We start from the raw sequence: 19,775 nt of genomic DNA on the forward strand, positions 1-19,775 counted from the left end.
CCACAAGTGATACATTAATTTAAATGCATATCTGACTACCTTAGCTGCCACAGAAAGTTCTACACTTGTATCCAATTAACACATTATTAGAGTACTTATAAAGCAACCAGCAGTCACACCTTGAAAAACAAGGCAGTGTAATTTGTCAATATCTACATACAGTGTTGAAGTGGTGCGGCTGTCAGAATGTTATACTTTCATTACTATGTTCTTCATTTTATCATAGAAATGTTGTGGTGTAAGAGAACAATGGAAGTCAAAGGCGATTCTTGGGAAACAGACAAAACTATGATATCTGTGTATTGTTCCAGTTATTTGTCTGGGTCTCTGTCTTCTTTCTCTTTACTTTCCCCATGTGACTGTTTGAGAGCTTACACTCCTTTTGGGTGTGGTCTGCAGTAGACCTGTGTTGAATTATGTCATTGTCTTGAGTTTTGAGGCACTGTTACATATTTTTCACACACTTTTTTTTCTTTACTGTTCCTTTTAAGGAAATAATATACATTATCTAATTATATGAAATTCATTTGGCCAAAATGCCACTTCCTTTCCTTTTTTAATAGGCTAGTTAACTAGCCAACTAACTAACTAGTTATTTTTCTTCTTTTTCTTCCTTGATAGATAATTCTCAGTTGCTGATGGGGATCTAATTTGACGCACGCTAGTGCTCATATTTGGGGTAGATTATAAATTTTATTGATTGACAAAGCTTAATTTGTTTTAAGGGGCAACATACACCTTGAGCATCAGAACACCAAGGTGACTTTAAAAAAATCTTTTAAAATAGATTTGCTTAGTTTACTCAGTGCTTAGTACTCAAATTGAAGTTGTACACAGTTGTAGCTACTGGGTCACTTACTTCATTTCTGCTCTGTGATCTATTGGTATATTTTATCATTTTCACCATGTTTGTAGAAAGACTCACAGGCACAGGGCATTTTAAAATAATATTCAAAAGCTTATGTAAAAAAAAGCTTTTATTTGAAAAAAAGAACAGTATTCAGTATTGAGTATTTAGTTCTGACTATACATGTTAAAGCATATTTCTTCTGACATGTTACTTTACACAGGAGACAGATAAATATATGCAACGTGTCAATTTTGAAAAAAAAAAAAACCCACAAAGCACTTGAATAGACTAAATTAATTAACAGCTTTCAACGACTGATATAAAGGCCATTTAAAGATAGGGCAGTGAGTATGATAAATTTCAGTTACAATAATAATACACAGATCAGATCAGATCAGAACCACATTAAAACCACTTACATATTGTGTAGTAGTCTCAAAATGCAACTGCCACGATGTTAATGGAGATCATACATTGCCCCCACAATCCGAATGCAATATAAAGCCATACTATAAATGTCACTACATTATCTATGTTACAGCATGTCTTGAGAATGTATACCAAATACATGCAGTATGTATAATACATTATCTACATAATGCAAATGTTTCAGTCTTCTAACGTTGTTTCTAAATTAATTTCACACATTTATGTCTTGTTTTGATATACCACTACAAAATGTATTTATTCGTTTAGTCTTGGAATCCTGCTATAAGCCTGTCAGCATCTGTGCCACAGCAAGTAGTGTAAGTGACAAGACCGCAAGTGAGAGCACTGAAGGAGGAGGAGGACTACTTGACGTTGATGTATCTGAAATAGTAAGGAAGCAATTGTAAGTGAACTCCTCCAGACTCAGAACAATTTCACACTTAATATAAAAATCTGCAAAATAAATAAAAAATACAATACAATATTACAGAATTATAGAGGGAAACCTGACCGAGTTAAAGGCTGCCTCATCTACTAAACCAATGGAAAACCACTTCTAAATTATTTGTCATTTAATTAATTGTTATTTTATGCTTTTAAAATCTCATTATGAGAAATAAATCTTAGTCTGGCTTTGTTTTAGAAGTGTTTCTAAAGCGTTAATCAGGTCCATCACTTGTCCATCTTGTTGAAAAGATACTCTTCCATCTTAACAAATGTAGCAAACTACATTGGTGCTGAGAGATGAAAATAAGTGTGACATAAGACTGTGACACTTCATCACCATGTTTTTTTTAATTCTCCATTTTTCACAATTTCTCTGGCATACTTAATCATGCATAATCTCTATAGACAGCCATGCAAGTCACATAAATCGTTCTTTTTGAGTCAAATTCCACAACCTTAATGCAAGCATTTATGTCCCAAGTAGTGTAATCTTTACTGACAATGTTGGATGTAGCATGCAAACCCTGATTTTAAACAGATTAATAAACATTACTTAGGCCAATTATATTACAATAATAGGATGCTTTAAAGAACTTACGTGCAGTAACACTGCCTGGTATAATGTTTAGAGATGAGTTGCTGGTAAGTTCACTACTGAGTTGTGCAGTTGCATTACTTGTTGTAGGAACCGAGGACTTATCCTTGAAGACAAGAGTCATATCAACAACCACCGATCCTCTCCTGCAACAAAAGGGAGTTAACTCAGTCAATGCTATTCAGTATTCCAGCAAAAAGAGTGATCTGTTTTGAATTGTGCCTCACCTGAACATGTTGACGATTGAACGACGGAAAGTTGATGAATAGACCCGCCAACAAACTTTGTTGACCTAAAGGAGAATTTAGTTGTTAGTTAAATGCAATGATAGTTTCAAGCATAAAATGCTGATTAGACTCTAAATTAGCATAGTTTATTGATGGTGGGGATACAATATGGGTTTAAAAATATTTTACTTGTTGCAGCATCACAATCAAGAAAATCTTTAGATAGATGTTGTCTAATATAATTATAATGATAATGTCAAATAAAGATGAAATACACGATTGAAGATTCAAATTTTATCTAGTATCTGCCGATCTAAGTATCTAATGAACTTTTAACTAATGGTACTTCAAAATTTAATTAATCCAGGGATTGGAATCCCTCTGGGAATCCTAATTCTTTGCTGACAATATACCAAAAGCTTTGATAGAGTTATTCATCTGTTAATGCATTAACCCCCCTGGATTTAAGAAAACTTTTTCAAGTTTTGGCTGTTTTTCTGTACATACATATTGTAGCAAAACTGATGACAGTATACATGGCCTGTTAGCATCTATTGAATGCATTGCAGTAACTTTTTGTTTTGTTGTTTTGTCATGATGAGTGACATGACTTAATAGTACATTTACTATGGAAGGTGCTTTTTGGTGTGCACATTTCTAGCAGTAATTTGTTTAACAAGTAAAATTTTGCTTCACTTTTAAAACCAGAAATACGTTTGAATGCTTGTTTATATTGAAAGATGTTTACCCTCTTACCTCTGAGACCACTGTCATAGACAAAGTTTGATATGCTGTAGTTGATGAGTTGGAGAGATCTGATGTAAATGTTTGGTTGAGACTAAATTGAAGACCTAGTGTTCCCTCACTGGATGTGGGAGGATTTGTTGATGCAATGGTAGTAGTTTCTATATTTGTAGTTGTAGCTGTTGTGGTGGAAGAAGATATTGCAGTTGGAGCTGTAGTTGGGACAGCTGTAGTGGTAGGAGCTGCAGTTGGAGCTGCAGTCGAGGCAGCTGTAGTGGTTGGAGCTGCAGTTGGAGCTGCAGTCAGGGTGACTGTAACATTAGGTGCAGCAGTGGAGGTAGCAGAAGAAGAGGAAGCTGCACCAATAACAATGTTTTATCATTTAATTTGACATTGTAACATGCATTTAATTTAAATAGATGGATAAACAGATTAATTCATTTAAATTTTTAAATCTCCAATTACTTACTTGCACTAACACTGCTCGATATAACATTCAGGGAGGGAAAGTTGCTAAGTCCTCTGCTGAATTCTGAAGTTGCATTGCTTGCTGAGGGAACTGAGTTTTTATTAGTGAACACAAGAGTCATGTCGACGTCCACTGAGCCACTCCTACAGTGACAAAGACCAAAAGTAAAGTAAGTAAAAAGCAAATAATCAGCACAGGTCTGGCAAAAATTAGCCAATGACTGAAATTCTTACGTGAACTTGTTGACAATGGAGCGACTGTAAGATGATCCATACACCTTTTGACCTACTTTGTTTACCTGAAAGAGAACATTACGGCCATTTGCAATTGAAAATATAAGAAATGGCCATGAGCACTAATGAACATATTACCACAAATACACCACTTTCTTGATTGCCCCTCTAGGAAGGGGTATTTAGATGTGAATACACTGGCTCAATCTGATTTTAGGGGACGTTTATAACTTGCAGCCAATAAGAACATAAAAAGAACAACTTTGTGTAATATGATGAAACAGTCCCTGTATTAACTGTGAATGATAAAAATTTATATTTGAATTCTTAAAATTTTAATCTACATCAATGCAAAAAAATGTTGCCAATTTGAGTCCTCTTACATGCATTGTTAATGCTGATCAGATATATTGCTAAAAACGATTTTTTCTTAATATTCAAATTTTTGCAGCAACATGTGAAATGTATCCCCTTATCTTCTGATGCTCACAGAATACCATTTTCAGAGTAACATTTAAATTTCCTCAGGAATAGAATGTTTTTGTGGTAGAGAGCTCAGTATTATAATATCCTACAGTAACATCTTACCTCTTTGACCACTGATGCAGCTAAAGACTTAAATGCAGTTGAGGATGAGTTGGAGAGATCTGATGTAAATGTTTGGTTGAGACTGAATATAAGACCCAGGGTTCCCTCACTGGATGTAGGAGGATCTGTTGATGCAGTGGCGGTTGATGAAGCTGGTGCAGCTGTGGAAGCAGCGGTAGGTGCAGCTGTAGCATTAGGAGCAGCACTTGGAGTAGTTGTAACATTGCTAGCAGCAGTTGGAGCAGCAGTTGGAGCTGCAGTTGGCGCAGAAGTTGCATTAGAAGCTGTCGCTGGAACTGCAGTTAGGGTGGCTGTAACATTAGGTACAGTGGTGGAGGCAGCAGAAGAAGAGGAAGTTGTAAACCAATGATAAACCAATGGTTTATCAGTTAATATGACATTGTAACATGCATATTAATAAACAGATTAATTAATTATAATTTTTAAGTCTCCAGTTACTTACTTGCACTAACACTGCCTGATATAACATTCAGGAAGGTAGAGTTACTAAGTCCACTGCTGAACTCTGAAGTTGCATTGCTTGCTGAAGGAACTGAGTTTTCATCTTTGAACACGAGAGTCATGTCAACGACCACTGATCCACTCCTACAGAGACATGTAGAAAATAATACATCTAACAATCATAAAGCAAGTGACCAGCACATGTAGCAAAAATTAGCCAATGACTAAAATTTTGTCTCACGTGAATTTGTTGACGATTGAACGACGGAAAGATGATCCATACACCTTTTGACCTACTTTGTTTACCTGAAAGAGAACATTAGAGTCTTTTGCAATTAAAAATACAACAAATGGCCATGAGCACCAATGAACATTTTACCACAAATAAACCACTTTCTTGATCACCTTTGAAGAAAGGGCGTTGTTTAGGTGTGAAGACATTGGAGAGTGAAGCCTACTGAGACCTTCTAATATAATGTACATCAATGCAAAAACATCAGCAACACGAGTCTACTTAGAGTAATTGTTCGTGCTGATAAGATATATTTTCAAAAAGTGTTTAGGTGGTTAAAAGCGTAATGTTATAATACCCTATAGGGACATCTTACCTCTTTGACGGACTGATGCAGCTAAAGATTTAAATGCACTTGAGGATGAGTTGGAGAGGTCTGATGTAAATATTTGGTCAAGGCTAAACTGAAGACCCAGGGTTCCCTCACTGGATGTAGGAGGATTTGTTGATGCAGTGGTGATGGTTTCTGTAGTGGAAGTAGCTATAGTATCAGTGAACTGTGTTGTACTGGGAGAAGGTGTAGCAGTTGAAACAGTTGTAGCATTAGGAACTGCTGAAGTAGTAGCATTAGTGGCAGCAACTGGACTAAGAGGAGTAGCGGGAAGAGTTGTTGGTGTAGTTGTTGCAGTGCCAAAACCTGTAATAATAAAACATGTAAAAAATTACATTAATTAAATGCAAAGAAATTGTTGTAGAGGTTCGATAGCAATTGATTTCAGTTCCATGTATTTAGGAAAACAACTCTTACTTGCTGCAACAATGCTTGATACATTGACTGGGAGAGAGAAGTTGGAACTGTTGGATACTGCAGCCATCAGAACCTCTGCCACAGCACTAGGTTCAGGCACTAAGCTTGCACTATTAAATAAAAGTTCAGCATCTACCACAACTGAACCTTCACTGTAAAAGAAAATAGTGTTATTACAATTATTGTGATTTCTCATATAATCACAAAAATACATACAAGAGAGAGAAAACAATTCCCCCTAAAATCAAAGCACACTGCTCTGAGGACTGATTCAGATTTTTTTCATATCTATCTTACGTAGTAATATTCATATGCCCATATTTACAGTTAAAAAGTTACTGGTTGCTGTAATTATTCCTCCTCTCTATGAAGTGATCCCCCCTAGCGTAACTCCATGTAATAGATAGGGGATAAAATTCAGAGTCATTGTTCAGACCAAGAATATATTCCAGTTTAGTCATAGCTAATTAAAGATGCTTCTGCAGACTGAGTTGCCCAAAACAAGGTGGTATGTTCAAAATCTACAGTTTTTGAGATGTATATTAAGAAATCTAACTCTAAAAGGTAACCTCTTGTTACCTCTTGCTGAAGCCTCATAGTAGCTTGAGATGAACCTTTGTGCAGAATAACGATTGTGGATTTTGTCAGTCATCTTAGTTCAGAGTGGTGGTAAGAAAGGATCTTTTCAAGTACTAACTTGAGGCATGGAGAGGAGGAATCATTATAGTGACCAAAAAATCTTGCAACATACATGCAGACATTATATTAGGACCAAGTTGAAAAAACTGAGCATATCTGTTACTTGCAGAAGAAAAATATCAAAATGTTGCATTAAGCAGTATGTTATGATATCTTGAATATATATATTAAATACATATTTGCGATTGTTGTTCTGGTGTGATTCTCCTTTGTGGAATAACTGCAAAGTTTGCAAAAATCCAACCAGCTGGGATACACAAAACACATAATCTTTGATTTAAATGCACAACAAACATTGTATACCTGAAAGAGCTGACAACAGATTTAATGAAGCGTATGCCATATTCCCTTGTGTAGACATCATCCAGCTGCAAAACAGAATTTACAAAGATAATTCAGATATTATGTAAAAATTATGCTCATAGAAGGAAAGAAATTGAGTACTTCAAGGTGATAAAGATATTTATCTAATCCTAGTGTAAACATCCTGGGAATATGGGACATGTTAATGTTTACCATAAAATACTTTTGATGTGAAATTCAATGTCTTCTGTAGAGGAACTGTCAACATACTTACCGCTGTTGTAACTTTGTCTGATAAACTCTTGAACTGTGGTGAGGATTTATTTCCAAGTTCTGATATAAAATTTTGCTCCATTTTAAATCCTAACTTGATCTTTGCCTCTGGTGGTGAGGTGGCTATTGTTGTTGCTTCCAAAACAGTAGTACTTGTTGCAATTGTTGGCGCTGAAGATGTTGCAGTCACTTGGGGAGCTGTCACATTACCTGTAAGTGAATGAGAATCAATTGGTGACATTTTTGAAAAACAAAGCTTGGACGAGTTTGTGAGTTTTGCGCTGGATGTTACACTGGATGCAGTTTACGTTGACAGTTAACAGTTATTCATAGCATGCATTTAATATTTTGAGAATACTGTATGCTCAAGCACTTGGGTTGCAAATTAAATTATTGTTGGAAGTTTCATTGACTGTGGTTCAGATTGCATTAACTGACACTTGATTATTGTGGAGATTGTAATGTGTCTGATGGCACATTCAGGGGGTAAAAATTCATTAATAAATACAGACACTACTTATATAAACATTAACATTAATTAATATAAACTCTTAATTAAGACAGTAACTTTTCAAATAGCTGATAGTTCTTGTGTAAAGGTTATCTTACCTGGCAATGATGGTGTGGTGTGTAGGGTTGGTTGAGTTGCATGCACTGTAGGTGAAGCTGTCATGACTAGAGCAGAAGATATATTGAGAGATTTTAAAGTTGGAGATGAAGATGCAGTCAGTTCTGATGAAGTTCTATCATTCACTTGTGAGGTTGGAATTGCTGGTGATGCAGTCTGATTGATAAGTGGAGTTTCATTCACTTGTGGTAAAATTGTGGCAAATGCTGGAAAAGTTGTCTCGTCTGATTGTAAAGTACTATGGAATGATGTTAAAGTCAACTTAACTTGTGTAACACCCATGGTCATGGTTGGTAAAGTGGTGTGATCTGGTGTTGAAGGAATATCAACTAGCTCTGATGTTTTCTCTTCAAACGTTGTGTGGATTGTTGGCAAAGTGTCCCTCACTGCTTCTGAAGTTATACTGCCTTGTGACAAACTTGTTGTATCTGATTTGAAACTAATGCTCACTGTTGGCAAATTTGATGTGGTTGGCAATGGACTTGAACCCAGTGGTGGTAAAGTTGTGATCAGTTGTGTTTGACTTGAGGGGAGCAGAGGTGAACTCTGAGTTACTGGATTTGAAGATGCAGCGAGCGGTGATGAAGTTGTAACATCCGCTGACAAAGTGGAAGCTATTGATGAGAAAGTCTCATTGACAGGTGAAGTTTGACTCACTGGTGCTAAAGTTGTCAGTATATCTGGTGACTTTGTCTCCACTGATTGTAAAGTAGTAAGGAGTGGAGCTGAAGACAACTTGGCTTGTGTTACATCTGTGTTCACTGTTGGTAAAGTGGTGTGGTCCAGTGTTGAAGGAATATCAACTAGCTCTGATGTTTTCTCTTCAAATGTTGTGTGGATTGTTGGTAAAGTGTCTCTCACTGCTTCTGAAGTTACACTGCCTTGTGGTGAACTTGTTGTGCCTGATTCAAAACTTATGCTGTCTGTTGGCAAATTTGATGTGACTGCTAATGGACTTGAACCCAGTGGTGGTGAAGATGTAACATCTACTGATGAAGTGGAAGCTAATGGTGAGAAAGTCTCATCGACAGGTGGAGTTTCACTAACCGGTGCTAAAGTTGTCATTATATCTGGTGACTTTTTCTCCACTAATTGTAAAGTAGTAAGGCGTGGAACTGAAGACAACTTGGCTTGTGTTACATCTGTGTTAGCGGTTAGTAAAGTGGTGTGATCTGGTGTTGAAGAAATATCAACTAGCTCTGATGTTTTCTCTTCAAACGTGTGGATTGTTGGCAATGTGTCACTGACTGATTCTGTAGTAACACTGTCTTGTGATGAACTTGTTGTGTCTGATTTTAAACTTATGCGGATTGTTGGTAAATTTGATGTGGTGGGAAATGGACTTGAACCCAATGGTGGTGAACTTGTACTGAATTGTGCTGGGCTTGAAGGGAGTAGAGATGAAGTTTGTGTAACTGGAACTGAAGATACATGTGGTGATGAAGTTGTTTCATCCACTGACGAGGTGGATATTATTAGTGAGGAAGTCTCATTGGTAAATGCAGTTGCATTCACGTGTGGTAAAACTGTCTTAAATGCTGGAAAAGTTGTCTCAATTGACAGTAATGTAGTAGGGACCGGAAGTGAAGACAAGTTGGCTGGTATTACATCCACGGTCACAGATGGTAAAGTGGTGTGATCTGGGGATGAAGTATTAGCAACTAGGTGTGATGTCTTTTGTTGTACCAAGGTTGTGTGGATTGTTGGCAAAATGTCACTGACTGCTTTTAGGTTAGTTATACTGCCTTGTAAAGAACTTGTTGTATCTGATTCTAAACGTTTGCTAACTGTTGGCAAATTTGATGTGGCTGATAAAGGGCTTGAGCCCAGTGCTGGTAAAGTAGTTTTGAGTTGTGTTTGACTTGAGGGGAGTAGAGGTAAAGTTACAGCTGTTGAAGATGCAACAAATGGTGATGAAGATGTTATATCAAAGGATGAGGAAGAAAAGATTGGTGAAGAAGTCTCATCTATAGGTTTGGTTGCATTCACTGGTGCTAAAGTTGCCATTCTATCTGGTGACTTTGTCTCCACTGATTGTAAAGTAGTAAGGAGTGGAGCTGAAGACAACTTGGCTTGTGTTACATCTGTGTTCACTGTTGGTAAAGTGGTGTGGTCCAGTGTTGAAGGAATATCAACTAGCTCTGATGTTTTCTCTTCAAATGTTGTGTGGATTGTTGGTAAAGTGTCTCTCACTGCTTCTGAAGTTACACTGCCTTGTGGTGAACTTGTTGTGCCTGATTCAAAACTTATGCTCACTGTTGGCAAATTTGATGTGACTGCTAATGGACTTGAACCCAGTGGTGGTGAAGATGTAACATCTACTGATGAAGTGGAAGCTAATGGTGAGAAAGTCTCATTGACAGGTGGAGTTTCACTAACCGGTGCTAAAGTTGTCATTATATCTGGTGACTTTGTCTCGACTAATTGTAAAGTAGTAAGGAGTGGAGCTGAAGATAACTTGGCTTGTGTTACATCTGTGTTAGCGGTTGGTAAAGTGGTGTGATCTGGTGTTGAAGAAATATCAACTAGCTCTGATGTTTTCTCTTCAAATGTTGTGTGGATTGTTGGCAAAGTGTCCCTCACTGCTTTTGAAGTTACACTGCCTTGTGCTGAACTTGTTGTTTCTGATTCTAAGCTAATGCTCACTGTTGGCAAATTTGATGTGGCTGGCAATGGGCTTGAACCCAGTGATGGTAAAGTTGTGATGACTTGCATTTGACTTGAGGACGGGAAAGGTGAAATCTGAGTTACTGGATTTGAAGATGCAGCGAGTGGTGATGAAGTTGTAACATCCACTGACAAAGTGGAAACTATTGATGAGAAAGTCTCATTGAAAGGTGAAGTTTCACTCACTGGTGCTAAAGTTGTCAGTATATCTGGTGACTTTGTCTCCACTAATTGTAAAGTAGTAAGGAGTGGAGCTGAAGACAACTTGGCTTGTGTTACATCTGTGTTAGCGGTTGGTAAAGTGGTGTGATCTGGTGTTGAAGAAATATCAACTAGCTCTGATGTTTTCTCTTCAAATGTTGTGTGGATTGTTGGCAAAGTGTCCCTCACTGCTTTTGAAGTTACACTGCCTTGTGCTGAACTTGTTGTTTCTGATTCTAAGCTAATGCTCACTGTTGGCAAATTTGATGTGGCTGGCAATGGGCTTGAACCCAGTGGTGGTAAAGTTGTGATGACTTGAATTTGACTTGAGGACGGGAAAGGTGAAATCTGAGTTACTGGATTTGAAGATGCAGCGAGTGGTGATGAAGTTGTAACATCCACTGACAAAGTGGAAACTATTGATGAGAAAGTCTCATTGACAGGTGAAGTTTCACTCAGTGGTGCTAAAGTTGTCAGTATATCTGGTGACTTTGTCTCCACTGATTGTAAAGTAGTAAGGAGTGGAGCTGAAGACAACTTGGCTTGTGTTACATCTGTGTTAGCGGTTAGTAAAGTGGTGTGATCTGGTGTTGAAGAAATATCAACTAGCTCTGATGTTTTCTCTTCAAACGTGTGGATTGTTGGCAATGTGTCACTGACTGATTCTGTAGTAACACTGTCTTGTGATGAACTTGTTGTGTCTGATTTTAAACTTATGCGGATTGTTGGTAAATTTGATGTGGTGGGAAATGGACTTGAACCCAATGGTGGTGAACTTGTACTGAATTGTGCTGGGCTTGAAGGGAGTAGAGATGAAGTTTGTGTAACTGGAACTGAAGATACATGTGGTGATGAAGTTGTTTCATCCACTGACGAGGTGGATATTATTAGTGAGGAAGTCTCATTGGTAAATGCAGTTGCATTCACGTGTGGTAAAACTGTCTTAAATGCTGGAAAAGTTGTCTCAATTGACAGTAATGTAGTAGGGACCGGAAGTGAAGACAAGTTGGCTGGTATTACATCCACGGTCACAGATGGTAAAGTGGTGTGATCTGGGGATGAAGTATTAGCAACTAGGTGTGATGTCTTTTGTTGTACCAAGGTTGTGTGGATTGTTGGCAAAATGTCACTGACTGCTTTTAGGTTAGTTATACTGCCTTGTAAAGAACTTGTTGTATCTGATTCTAAACGTTTGCTAACTGTTGGCAAATTTGATGTGGCTGATAAAGGGCTTGAGCCCAGTGCTGGTAAAGTAGTTTTGAGTTGTGTTTGACTTGAGGGGAGTAGAGGTAAAGTTACAGCTGTTGAAGATGCAACAAATGGTGATGAAGATGTTATATCAAAGGATGAGGAAGAAAAGATTGGTGAAGAAGTCTCATCTATAGGTTTGGTTGCATTCACTGGTGCTAAAGTTGCCATTCTATCTGGTGACTTTGTCTCCACTGATTGTAAAGTAGTAAGGAGTGGAACTGAAGACAACCTGGCTTGTGTTACATCTGTGTTAGCGGTTGGTAAAGTGGTGTGATCTGGTGTTGAAGAAATATCAACTAGCTCTGATGTTTTCTCTTCAAATGTTGTGTGGATTGTTGGCAAAGTGTCCCTCACTGCTTTTGAAGTTACACTGCCTTGTGCTGAACTTGTTGTTTCTGATTCTAAGCTAATGCTCACTGTTGGCAAATTTGATGTGGCTGGCAATGGGCTTGAACCCAGTGGTGGTAAAGTTGTGATGACTTGTATTTGACTTGAGGATGGGAAAGGTGAAATCTGAGTTACTGGATTTGAAGATGCAGCGAGTGGTGATGAAGTTGTAACATCCACTGACAAAGTGGAAACTATTGATGAGAAAGTCTCATTGACAGGTGAAGTTTGACTCACTGGTGCTAAAGTTGTCAGTATATCTGGTGACTTTGTCTCCACTGATTGTAAAGTAGTAAGGAGTGGAGCTGAAGACAACTTGGCTTGTGTTACATCTGTGTTCACTGTTGGTAAAGTGGTGTGGTCCAGTGTTGAAGGAATATCAACTAGCTCTGATGTTTTCTCTTCAAATGTTGTGTGGATTGTTGGTAAAGTGTCTCTCACTGCTTCTGAAGTTACACTGCCTTGTGGTGAACTTGTTGTGCCTGATTCAAAACTTATGCTCACTGTTGGCAAATTTGATGTGACTGCTAATGGACTTGAACCCAGTGGTGGTGAAGATGTAACATCTACTGATGAAGTGGAAGCTAATGGTGAGAAAGTCTCATCGACAGGTGGAGTTTCACTAACCGCTGCTAAAGTTGTCATTATATCTGGTGACTTTGTATCGACCAATTGTAAAGTAGTAAGGAGTGAAGCTGAAGATAACTTGGCTTGTGTTACATCTGTGTTAGCGGTTGGTAAAGTGGTGTGATCTGGTGTTGAAAAAATATCAACTAGCTCTGATGTTTTCTCTTCAAATGTTGTGTGGATTGTTGGCAAAGTGTCCTCACTGCTTCTGAAGTTACACTGCCTTGTGGATGAACTTGTTGTTTCTGATTCTAACTAATGCTCACTGTTGGCGAATTTGATGTGGTTGGCAATGGACTTGAACCCAGTGGTGGTAAGTTGTGATCAGTTGTGTTTGACTTGAGGGGAGCAGAGGTGAACTCTGAGTTACTGGATTTGACGATGCAGCGAGCGGTGATGAAGTTGTAACATCCACTGACAAAGTGGAAGCTATTGAGGAGAAAGTCTCATTGACAGGTGAAGTTTCACTCACTGGTGCTAAAGTTGTCAGTATATCTGGTGACTTTGTCTCCACTGATTGTAAAGTAGTAAGGAGTGGAGCTGAAGACAACTTGGCTTGTGTTACATCTGTGTTCACTGTTGGTAAAGTGGTGTGGTCCAGTGTTGAAGGAATATCAACTAGCTCTGATGTTTTCTCTTCAAATGTTGTGTGGATTGTTGGTAAAGTGTCCTCTCACTGCTTCTGAAGTTACACTGCCTTGTGTGAACTTGTTGTGCCTGATTCAAAACTTATGCTGCACTGGTTGGCATAAAGTTGTGATCAGTTGTGTTGACTTGAGGGAGCTAGATGGGAACTCTGAGTTACTGGATTGACAGCAGTGGGTGATGAAGATGTAACATCTACTGATGAAGTGGAAGCTAATGGTGAGAAAGTCTCATCGACAGGTGGAAGTTTCACTAACTCGGTGCTAAAGTTGTTCATGTATATCTGGTGACTTTGTCTCCACTGATTGTAAAGTAGTAAGGAGTGGAAGCTGAAGACAACTTGGCTTGTGTTACATCTGTGTTCACTGTTGGTAAAGGTGAGTGGTGTGATCTGGTGTTGAAGAATATCAACTAGCTCTGATGTTTTCTCTTCAAACGTTGTGTGGATTGTTGGCAAAGTGTCCCTCACTGCTTCTGAAGTTATACTGCCTTGTGACAAACTTGTTGTATCTGATTTGAAAACTTAATGCTCACTGTTGGCAAATTTGATGTGGTTGGCAATGGACTTGAACCCAGTGGTGGTAAAGTTGTGATCAGTTGTGTTTGACTTGAGGGGAGCAGAGGTGAACTCTGAGTTACTGGATTGAAGATGCAGCGAGCGGTGATGAAGTTGTAACATCCACTGACAAAGTGGAAGCTATTGATGAGAAAGTCTCATTGACAGGTGAAGTTTCACTCACTGGTGCTAAAGTTGTCAGTATATCTGGTGACTTTGTCTCCACTGAATTGTAAAGTAGTAAGGAGTGGAGCTGAAGACAACTTGGCTTGTGTTACATCTGTGTTCACTGGTTGGTAAAGTGGTGTGGTCTGCAGTGTTGAAGGAATATCAACTAGCTCTGATGTTTTCTCTTCAAATGTTGTGTGGATTGTTGGTAAAGTGTCTCTCACTGCTTCTGAAGTTACACTGCCTTGTGGTGAACTTGTTGTGCCTGATTCAAAACTTATGCTCACTGTTGGCAAATTTGATGTGACTGCTAATGGACTTGTTACATCTGTGCCCAGTGGTGGTGTGGAGTTGTCATCTGAAGACTGCCTTGTGGTGAACTTGTTGTGCCTAATTCTTGACTTGACAGAAAGGCAAATTTGATGTGACTGGAATGACTTGAACCCAGTGGTGATGAAGTTGTAACATCCACTGACAAAGTGGAAGCTATTGGTGAGAAAGTCTCATTGACAGGTGGAGTTTCACTAACCTTGTGTTACATCTGTGTTGCTAAAGTTGTCATGTTTTCTCTTATATCTGGTGACTTTGTCTCCACTAATTGTAAAGTAGTAAGGAGTGGAGCTGAAGATAACTTGGCTTGTGTTACATCTGTGTTCATTGACAGGTGAAGTTGGTAAAGTTGTCAGTATATCTGTGACTTTGTCTCCACTGAGTGCTGAAGACAACTTGGCTTGTGTTACATCTGTGTTCACTGTTGGTAAAGTGGTGTGACTGGTGTTAGGAATATCAACTACTCTGATGTTTTCTCTTCAAATGTTGTGTGGATTGTTGGCAAAGTGTCCTCACTGCTTTTGAAGTTACACTGCCTTGTGATGAAGTTGTTGTGTTCTATTCTGGCTAATGCTTGAACCACTTGTATTTGACTTGAGGACGGAAGTGAGTTACTGGATTTGAAGATGCAAGTGATGAAGTGTAACATCCACTCAGTTGTGTCTCATTTGTTTCACTCACTAAAGTTGTCAGATCTGGTGAGCTGATTGTAAAGTAGTAAGAGTGGAGTGAACTCTGAACTGGTGAATTGTTGGTAAAGTGTCTCACTGCTTCTGTTACACTGCCTTGTGGTGAACTGTTGTGTAACTTATGTTCACTGTTGGCAAATTTGATGTGACTGCTAATGGACTTGAACCCAGTGGTGGTGAAGATGTAACATCTACTGATGAAGTGGAAGCTAATGGTGAGAAAGTCTCATTGACAGGTGGAGTTTCACTAACCGCTGCTAAAGTTGTCATTATATCTGGTGACTTTGTCTCCACTAATTGTAAAGTAGTAAGGAGTGGAGCTGAAGATAACTTGGCTTGTGTTACATCTGTGTTCACTGTTGGTAAAGTGGTGTGGTCCAGTGTTGAAGGAATATCAACTAGCTCTGATGTTTTCTCTTCAAATGTTGTGTGGATTGTTGGTAAAGTGTCTCTCACTGCTTCTGAAGTTACACTGCCTTGTGGTGAACTTGTTGTGCCTGATTCAAAACTTATGCTCACTGTTGGCAAATTTGATGTGACTGCTAATGGACTTGAGCCCAGTGGTGGTGTAGTTGTATCGAGTGGTGCTTGACTTGACGCCAGTAAAGGTGAAGTTTGAGATACTGGAGTTGAGGATACAACAAGTGTTGATGAAGTTGTAACATCCACTGACAAAGTGGAAGCTATTGTGAGAAAATCTCATTGACAGGTGGAGTTTCACTAACCGCTGCTAAAGTTGTCATTATATCTGGTGACTTTGTCTCCACTAATTGTAAAGTAGTAAGGAGTGGAGCTGAAGATAACTTGGCTTGTGTTACATCTGTGTTAGCGGTTGGTAAAGTGGTGTGATCTGGTGCTGAAGAAATATCAACTAGCTCTGATGTTTTCTCTTCAAATGTTGTGTGGATTGTTGGCAAAGTGTCCCTCACTGCTTCTGAAGTTATACTGCCTTGTGATGAACTTGTTGTTTCTGATTCTAAGCTAATGCTCACTGTTGGCAAATTTGATGTGACTGCTAATGGACTTGAGCCCAGTGGTGGTGTAGTTGTATCGAGTGGTGCTTGACTTGAAGTAAAGGTGAAGTTTGAGATACTGGAGTTGAGGATACAACAAGTGTTGATGAAGTTGTAACATCCACTGACAAAGTGGAAGCTATTGGTGAGAAAGTCTCATTGACAGGTGGAGTTTCACTAACCGCTGCTAAAGTTGTCATTATATCTGGTGACTTTGTCTCCACTAATTGTAAAGTAGTAAGGAGTGGAGCTGAAGATAACTTGGCTTGTGTTACATCTGTGTTCACTGTTGGTAAAGTGGTGTGGTCCAGTGTTGAAGGAATATCAACTAGCTCTGATGTTTTCTCTTCAAATGTTGTGTGGATTGTTGGTAAAGTGTCTCTCACTGCTTCTGAAGTTACACTGCCTTGTGGTGAACTTGTTGTGCCTGATTCAAAACTTATGCTCACTGTTGGCAAATTTGATGTGACTGCTAATGGACTTGAGCCCAGTGGTGGTGTAGTTGTATCGAGTGGTGCTTGACTTGACGCCAGTAAAGGTGAAGTTTGAGATACTGGAGTTGAGGATACAACAAGTGTTGATGAAGTTGTAACATCCACTGACAAAGTGGAAGCTATTGGTGAGAAAATCTCATTGACAGGTGGAGTTTCACTAACCGCTGCTAAAGTTGTCATTATATCTGGTGACTTTGTCTCCACTAATTGTAAAGTAGTAAGGAGTGGAGCTGAAGATAACTTGGCTTGTGTTACATCTGTGTTAGCGGTTGGTAAAGTGGTGTGATCTGGTGCTGAAGAAATATCAACTAGCTCTGATGTTTTCTCTTCAAATGTTGTGTGGATTGTTGGCAAAGTGTCCCTCACTGCTTCTGAAGTTATACTGCCTTGTGATGAACTTGTTGTTTCTGATTCTAAGCTAATGCTCACTGTTGGCAAATTTGATGTGACTGCTAATGGACTTGAACCCAGTGGTGGTGTAGTTGTATCGAGTGTGCTTGACTTGACGCCAGTAAAGGTGAAGTTTGAGATACTGGAGTTGAGGATACAACAAGTGTTGATGAAGTTGTAACATCCACTGACAAAGTGGAAGCTATTGGTGAGAAAATCTCATTGACAGGTGGAGTTTCACTAACCGCTGCTAAAGTTGTCATTATATCTGGTGACTTTGTCTCCACTAATTGTAAAGTAGTAAGGAGTGGAGCTGAAGATAACTTGGCTTGTGTTACATCTGTGTTACGGTTGGTAAAGTGGTGTGATCTGGTGCTGAAGAAATATCAACTAGCTCTGATGTTTTCTCTTCAAACGTTGTGTGGATTGTTGGCAAAGTGTCCCTCACTGCTTCTGAAGTTACACTGCCTTGTGATGAACTTGTTGTTTCTGATTCTAAGCTAATGCTCACTGTTGGCAAATTTGATGTGACTGGTAATGGACTTGAACCCAGTGGTGGTGAAGATGTAACATCTACTGACAAAGTGGAAGCTATTGGTGAGAAAGTCTCACTGACAGGTGGAGTTTCACTAACCGGTGCTAAAGTTGTCATTATATCTGGTGACTTTGTCTCCACTAATTGTAAAGTAGTAAGGCGTGGAGCTGAAGACAACTTGGCTTGTGTTACATCTGTGTTAGCGGTTGGTAAAGTGGTGTGATCTGGTGTTGAAGGAATATCAACTAGCTCTGATGTTTTCTCTTCAAACGTTGTGTAGATTGTTGGCAAAGTGTCACTCACGGCTTCTGAAATTACACTGCCCTGTGATGAAGTTGTTGTGTCTCCTTGTGAGGTCAAAGTTGATACTGATGATTTTTCATTGATAACTTGGATTGTAGTTACTGGTGAGAAAGTTGTATAACCTGAGACTGTAGACAAAGTTGTGTATATTGCTGGTAAACTGGCATTGAATTGTTCCGTACTTGATCCACTTGGCGGTGAAGTCATCATGACTGGTGGTGCACTTTCACGGAGAGGTGATGAAGTTGCAATGTGAGGTGATGTGGTGATAGATGTTGAAAATGAAGTCGTGGCAGGGGCTTGCGTTGGTGACAACACAACTGCAAGGTGGAAATTTCAATTTAATCAGTCATGCATCACATTGTTGTTAAACTAATTTTGTGTATGTGTGCAATGAGAATTGCTAAAATGAACAGACATATACTGTATAGCTGGCATTAAATATAAACTCTTACTTGTTGCAACAATAGATGATGTGTTGACACTGAGGGAGAAATTAGAGCTGGAAGCAGCAGCCACCAAAGTTTCAGCCACAGAACTAGTATTTGGTAGTGAGATGACATCATTGAATATCAACTCTGCATCTACCACAATGGATCCTTGACTGTAAGAGAAACATTTTTGGAGGTTACTGATTACAAAATGCTGTAGCCCACTTCATCGAAACATTTTTAAAGTAATTAATCCTCAATTAAGTTGCAACTGAAAGAACAAATTGATGTCTTTTGATAAGAATTCAAAGCAGCATTCTTTCATTTCTACAGTTAACCATTTACTATGAGGCAACTGATTTCAAAAGGCTAAATCACCAAAGTTTGAAAAGATTAGGAGTGGTGTCTTGTACCTGAAACCGTTGACTACAGTTCGATTAAATCGTGCACCGTATTGTGCTGAATACACTTTGTTGAGCTGTGAAGAGTCAGTTAATGAAAAAATGTAATCAATGGTCAAAATATTTCATTCATGACTTCAATCATACAATACATACATCATTAATTGTGTTTGTATTTGAGGTTGTTAAAAAGATTAAAAAACTTACAGTTGTGGTTACTTTAGTTGCTAATTCCTTATATTCCGGTGATGATTTGTTCCCAAGCTGTGGTGTAAAATTTTGCTGTATCTTAAATTCCAATGTTATCTTTGGCTCAACCGGTGTGGAAGCTGTTGTTGTCGAAGACTCGGTTGTACCAGTGAACACTGGTGGTAGTGATGTTTCATTTACTGAGGTAGACATCAAATTGCCTGCAACAGGAACATTAGGATTACTTGGTTGCTCACTTTAAGTGACAGGAGATGAGTTTAACGTAACAAATTTTGTAATGCACCAAGTATTGATGAAGACAGTAACTTTTGAAATAGCTTAAGGTTCTTGTGTAAAGGTTGTGTTACCTGGCACTGATGTTGTGGTGTGTAGGGTTGGTTGAGTTGCATGCACTGTAGGTGAAGTTATCATAACTAGAGCAGAAGATGTGTTGAGAGATTGTAAAGTTGAAGATGCAGTCATTTCTGATGATGTTCTATCATCCACAGGT

General features: G+C 38.7%; 2 protein-coding genes across 2 annotated transcripts in view; both read right to left on the minus strand.

The window, feature by feature from the left end:
- Nucleotides 1-869: 869 nt before the first annotated feature.
- On the minus strand, nucleotides 870-5,405 carry LOC108896610 (uncharacterized). The gene is made up of 9 exons (XM_018695834.2): nucleotides 5,286-5,405; nucleotides 5,046-5,188; nucleotides 4,583-4,893; nucleotides 3,995-4,059; nucleotides 3,762-3,904; nucleotides 3,305-3,648; nucleotides 2,549-2,613; nucleotides 2,325-2,467; nucleotides 870-1,660 (listed from the first exon to the last, which is right to left on the minus strand). The coding sequence occupies exons 2-9, from the start codon at nucleotides 5,164-5,166 to the stop codon at nucleotides 1,560-1,562; spliced, it is 1,293 nt and encodes a 430-aa protein (XP_018551350.1). The 5' UTR covers nucleotides 5,167-5,188; nucleotides 5,286-5,405; the 3' UTR covers nucleotides 870-1,559.
- Nucleotides 5,406-6,776: 1,371 nt separating this feature from the next.
- Nucleotides 6,777-19,775, minus strand: part of LOC108896469 (uncharacterized) — a 57,624-nt gene continuing 44,625 nt past the window's right edge. The window contains exons 4-7 of the mRNA XM_051070274.1: nucleotides 7,969-8,034; nucleotides 7,361-7,569; nucleotides 7,087-7,151; nucleotides 6,777-6,780 (exon numbers count right to left, since the gene is read on the minus strand). Of these exons, the coding sequence (XP_050926231.1) occupies nucleotides 6,777-6,780; nucleotides 7,087-7,151; nucleotides 7,361-7,569; nucleotides 7,969-8,034 (344 nt within the window). The remainder of the gene's footprint in view (nucleotides 6,781-7,086; nucleotides 7,152-7,360; nucleotides 7,570-7,968; nucleotides 8,035-19,775) is intronic.

Source organism: Lates calcarifer, linkage group LG5 (genome assembly GCF_001640805.2).
Source record: "Lates calcarifer isolate ASB-BC8 linkage group LG5, TLL_Latcal_v3, whole genome shotgun sequence".
Taxonomy (NCBI): Eukaryota; Metazoa; Chordata; class Actinopteri; family Centropomidae; genus Lates; species Lates calcarifer.